This window comes from Myxine glutinosa, chromosome 1, assembly GCF_964187855.1.
Source record: "Myxine glutinosa chromosome 1, kmMyxGlut1.1, whole genome shotgun sequence".
In the NCBI taxonomy this organism is placed as follows: Eukaryota; Metazoa; Chordata; class Myxini; order Myxiniformes; family Myxinidae; genus Myxine; species Myxine glutinosa.
The window spans coordinates 126,334,952-126,340,877 of record NC_136261.1 but is presented as its reverse complement, the minus strand read 5'-3'; the positions used below and the strand labels follow the sequence as shown (position 1 = coordinate 126,340,877).

General features: G+C 46.1%; 1 protein-coding gene across 1 annotated transcript; it reads right to left on the bottom strand.

Annotated features, from left to right (window-relative positions):
* Positions 1 to 751: 751 nt before the first annotated feature.
* Positions 752 to 5,254, bottom strand: LOC144894247 (potassium voltage-gated channel subfamily V member 2-like). The gene is made up of 4 exons (XM_078786518.1): positions 4,831 to 5,254; positions 3,887 to 4,467; positions 1,597 to 1,725; positions 752 to 991 (listed from the first exon to the last, which is right to left on the bottom strand). Exons 1-4 carry the CDS (start codon positions 5,252 to 5,254, stop codon positions 752 to 754), a joined length of 1,374 nt encoding a protein of 457 aa, XP_078642644.1.
* Between the last annotated feature and the right edge of the window lie 672 nt (positions 5,255 to 5,926).

The window sequence follows — 5,926 nt, the reverse complement described above, 5'->3', positions numbered from 1 at the left end:
TCGGTGCCAACTTTCGGAACCAACTGTCTGTTCTGTTCCGGCCCTTCGGCTTTTATTACTTCATGACTGTGCGCAAATTGACTCCATGTCCGGCCTCTCGCAGCCTCTCCCCATGCCCGCGTTTGCCAAATGTTTCAGCGATTAGCAGCCCCGCTACAGTACTTACCTCGGTGCACTGTCGCAAGGTGTCACTTTTGCTATGCACAGCTCAAAGGGGTGATGGGAGGTGTGATTCTCTGGGATTGCTAACCTGGTTAAATAGCTGTTCACTTTAATGAAAACAGAGACATGGGGGACGATTTAAAGGATTGATGCGGGGGAATGGTGGGGAAGGTTGTCGACACATTACGGTGAGGAGAGGTCACTGTTATCATCCTTGAAACAAACTTCAGCACTTGCTCTATCGTTTTCACACAGAAACCACACACGTGCACTAAACATGCATTTATGGTATAACTAGTCTATCTTACACCCATTATGTCCTAACACTATTCCTGCAACAATACATTCATCATCGAGTCATAGTTGATCGTTTGTCATTCCTGCACATGCTCATCGAGCTTTTGTGTTTCCATAAGTATTTCCAATACTTGTAGGTGGTCCCTCATGATGTATCGGGCCCAAAAAAGATTGCATTTCCTAAGCTTAATTTATATCTGTTGTGGATCACTGGCAAATTATCATCTGGGAGATAGGGTGCAGCCCCACAAATGCGAGTGCAATATTCCCGAAGCATCAAAGACCCAAGGACCTAACGGGTTATGAGAGCCCGGCGGAGGTGAGAACGCGCCTTTCGTGGTCTCAATTTGGATCGCTGAACCTGTGCTTCCAAAACGCGCAGGTGGACTAAGTGATCATGAAAGTGATTTAAGAAGAAATACAGTGGGATTCCATTGAGGACGAGACCGTATACAATGCAGGTGAGCGCGATTCCTTGGCCCAGTCTCGTCTTTGGGATGATGTCTCCATAGCCAACAGTTGTTATCGTTGTCTGAGGATGAGAGTGCAAGAAGGTAATGTCGTATAAGCTAACGTTTCTCAATAAGCATGCTCTTTTATAATCTTTACTACATTCTCACTGATTTGGTATTTAATGCTTCTTCTTTTTTGCAGCACATGGCTGGGCGGGTGGCATCATTTGCTGGCAGAGCAGCTGTGCCACTGATGTGATGCCCCCCCTGTAGGTCAGAGCAGGAATTTGGTCAGGGTGTCGGCGATGGCTCGCCTCCTCTTTACGAAGGACACAGTGGTATCTTTAACATCAACCAGGTAATGCTGGCGGACAGGGCGCCCAGTTTAACGTCCGCACACATATTGATGAATTGCCTTATTCTCGCCCCTGATAGGCGAGACCAATCAGGGGCGAGTGTGCGGACCTCTAGACCACCCTGCCAGACTAGTGTTACCCTGATTTCCTTGGAGGAGCAAGGGAATAATCCTAACAACGGACTTGTGAAAATATTCACTGATATTTATTATTTATGTACTTTATAAAACTCTCGTTCATGCCAAGAGAGTTTTCCATGAATTTCCTCAATGCCCCTTCACCAACAAATCTCAGTCTTGTACAGTATATACATTGATCAGTTCACTCACCATGGCCCACCAGCTTGCCATTGGTATATTTGTCAGGTTGCTGTCGGGATGATCAAATTCAACTATGTACACGAGCGTTGCAAATCCAAATACGCCAAAAGCCGTCAGAAGCAGCAAGAAGATTCCGAACTGAGGAACAGAAACCACAGCCTGGTAAAGCCCTTTGACATGGACAATTATGATGGTTATGGGGTGAAAATAGTATTGTTGGTTTAAATATGACATATTGCAAAATGGTGAAAATCACAGCGGCACGTTTATCACCGATTTATTTTATCTACTGATGCACCTCTGGATATTGCGTCCTCACGCAGGATGTCTCTGATTCCTTGGTGTCTCTCTGATTCATCACAGGATGTCTCTGATTCATCACAGGATGTCTCTGATTCCTGACGCAGGATGTCTCTGATTCCTGACGCAGGATGTCTCTGATTCCTCACGCAGGATTTCTCTGATTCCTCACGCAGGATGTCTCTGATTCCTCACGCAGGATGTCTCTGATTCCTCACGCAGGATGTCTCTGATTCCTCACGCAGGATCTCTCTGATTCCTCACGCAGGATGTCTCTGATTCCTCACGCAGGATGTCTCTGATTCCTCACGCAGGATGTCTCTGATTCCTCACGCAGGATGTCTCTGATTCCTCACGCAGGATGTCTCTGATTCCTCACGCAGGATGTCTCTGATTCCTCACGCAGGATGTCTCTGATTCCTCACGCAGGATGTCTCTGATTCCTCACGCAGGATCTCTCTGATTCCTCACGCAGGATGTCTCTGATTCCTCACGCAGGATGTCTCTGATTCCTTGGTGTCTCTCTGATTCCTCACGCAGGATGTCTCTGATTCCTCACGCAGGATGTCTCTGATTCCTTGGTGTCTCTCTGATTCCTCACGCAGGATGTCTCTGATTCCTCACGCAGGATGTCTCTGATTCTTCACGCAGGATGTCTCTGATTCCTTGGTGTCTCTCTGATTCCTCAGGCAGGAGGTCTCTGATTCCTTGGTGTCTCTCTGATTCCTCATGCAGGATGTCTCTCTGATTCCTCACGCAGGATGTCTCTGATTCCCTGGTGTCTCTCTGATTCCTCACGCAGGATGTCTCTGATTCCTTGGTGTCTCTCTGATTCCTCATGCAGGATGTCTCTGATTCCTTGGTGTCTCTCTGATTCCTCACGCAGGATGTCTCTGATTCCTCACGCAGGATGTCTCTGATTCCCTGGTGTCTCTCCATTACGATTTTCTCTTCTGTTTTGATAGGCTTCTTCCTCATCCTGGATGTGATGTTGCTGTCTATGTCAATAATTCCATTCCTTACGATTCAGTGACCGTGCTAACTCATCCGAGCTCTCTGGAATAACTTTCTGCATATACCTCTCAGCAACCAACTAAGGTGTCCTCCTGGTATATCATGCTTGCACCAAACATTGATGACTCCATGTATACCCCTTATTCTGCTCGGCCATGGATCAACTCAGAATCATCCAGCCCAACTCTGTTCTTCATCTGCAGTGATGTCAACTGTCGCCATGCCACCAGCCAGTAACATGTCACCTTGCCAGCCAGCCAGGTGTTAGCTCTGTAACAACCAGCCATGACATTGCAGCAAAAGCTTTCGATGACTCTGTCGGTTTGACCCAACCTGGAAGTTTTCCATCCCAGTTTTCTGCAACTGGTATGTCCTTCCTTGTCAACCTAGTCCACCCAACATCTGTTCATCTGCCTCTCGGGGCTATTCTGACCATGTACTTCTCAAAGCCCATGGCTGGTTGTTAGAGAGCCACCTGCATGCCACAGAATCTGGTTGTTCACACAGGCCAACTGGGTAATTTTGTAATCTATAAAAAGGATATTCTTAATATAATTAAGCCTGTGTCCAGGAAATGATAATTTCTGGTGTTGTAAGCCTGGTGTTGGCTTAGCGGTTAGGGTGATGGCTTGGGATCTTAGGATCCTGGGTTCGAATCCCGGTCGATCGCTGAATTAACGCTGGGGGGTTGACTCAGCCTGTCATCCTTCCGAGGTCTGCAATTTGAGTACCAGTTCACTGGTAATTCTCTGTGTGTCGCAAGAGGTAACTAACGGTTGGCGGCAGGAAAGGCATCCGGCCATAAAACATTGCTTCAAAAAGGTGACCATGGTGCCCGATTTGGCCGAAAAAGGCCAACCCCCACGAAAATGGCCTCTAAACGTGGTTCCAGGAAATTATCACAAATTTGACCACCATTCGATTTTAAGAGGTGAAAGTGTGGAATAACTTGTCAGCTGACCTTTACATGTATGCAATGTACTACCTTCTGCAAGCATTGACGCAGGGTGAACATGAGGGCCCAGATGCTTGTGGTATGCCTGACCATCCGTAGTACACGACAGACTCTCAGCAGATCCAGCAGCCGAAGGAAGCCGTGAAGCTGATGCAGCAGCTTGTACCCATGACCTTGGTCCTTGCCATGCACAGAGTTCGACCACCGATGCAAGGCTAGATGCATGTAGTATGCCAGCAGTAACAGCAGGTCAAGAATGACATGTTGTAAGCGGACAAATTCCGCAAGACTCGGTGTGGCTAACCATCGCAACACCAGCTCAACTGTAAAGTACAAAACGCAAGCCCCCTCAATGCTTGACCAAAGATATTGATCACCTTCCTCTTCATGGCTCACGGTCTCCATTGCTCCAGCAACCAGGGAAAGAAGAGCTGGCAATATGGCGAAAATGGCGACAGCATGGGCAATCGGAGAACTTGTTGGTTGCTCCAACAACAGCCATAAGTGATGACGCCAGTGGTGGGGTCTCAAAAGCCAAGGGTCTTGAACATCAGTATTGGGAAGCACAGCTAAGAGGTTTTGATTCAATTCATGGTGATCAACGAGCTCAGCTGTAATGACCAAAACATAGTGGGTTACCAGTGGATATACATGAGTGAATGAAAAAACACAAGTGAATGGATTCCTCTAGCGAGAGAAAATTATTCATTTGATGGTTGAAATTATTTATTTAAACCCCAAAAAGGTTTCTGTTTTAAAATTTTTCAATGCCTGCAAACAGACTACCCATCTTCCCTTGCAATAGGAACAGTCTGGTGTTCTACAATGAGTACATATGTAATCACATCGTACCAACATGTTAGTGTACCGAAGAAAAGGATTGATAAGAAAGTAAATGTTTTGAAACTTTATATTTAGGGATGTGTGAGTGAGGGTTGATTGACAAATTCAAAGAGTTCACGTAAGCTTGTTACCTTGCCGCTCATCATAAAGAAGGCTGCAGCAGCGCTCGGCCTGTGTAGGGTGCAAGCCCCAGTAGGCCAACTCAGCAGCAAGGTGTCTTGGACAGGCAAAGCCAATTGAAGGCAAACACAGTTTACCGCTGCGGTGAAAGGCCAGCACGATGGAGAAGAACCCAGGATCCCGGTCAAAAAAGAATTCCGGCCCAGGAGAGATGTCATCACATAGATCTCTCCAGGCTTCCGAGGCATGTCCTAACTCTGCCAGCCTGGCTATCTGGGCAAGTCTCGTACCTGGATGGCCCAATGCCAGCTTTCGGCTTAACCGATAACATTTTCCACCAATGTTCAGCCGCAACATTTCATTTTCACTGGAACAGCCACTGTCATTGTGTGGAAGGTTGATGTTCAGGCTGTTGGAGTTCCTCTTGATATCCATCTTAGTCTTTGTGAAGCAATAATTACAAGGCAAATTCTCAGGAGACCTCAGTGAGACTCAGATTGGGAAGGTCAGAGTTTTCTTAAGATTCCATGTGTTACAGATGTTTCGTTTTGATGAAATGTCTCAAGATTGCACGAAGATTTTGTTTCATTGCACGAGCACCATCTTGAGTTTGCTTGCCATCGGGTGCTGATGGCATAAACAGAGTTGATCAACTTTTGGATAAGATGTGAGCAGAAGGTTTGGCGTAGCAAACCTAGATTTCTCCTTGAGGAGCTTCCTGATGGTGATTTGTGGATCCTGGTGGATTTGGCGATCCTCTCTCAATTAGGTGGAACTTGCAATCACAGCAAGAATAACAGGTGTAAATGTCCAACTTAATTCCTGGAGGAGACAAAAGTACAAGCTGTGCTTCAAAATGTATTTTTAAAGTACAGATACACAGCCTTGTAATAATTCTGACTGTCTTTATGTACCTGTAACATTTTATGGGTTACAAGTCAATTGTAAAGTGAAAGTGAAACACTGATTAAGATTTTTGTTTTTAAACACAAAATTACTAATCTACCTCTCACCTCTCCTAACTCTCTCGTATCTCTCAACTCTGTAATATCTCTCAACTCTCTCTCTCTCTTTCTCTCCCAACTGTTTGTTGGTTGCTCAACACTC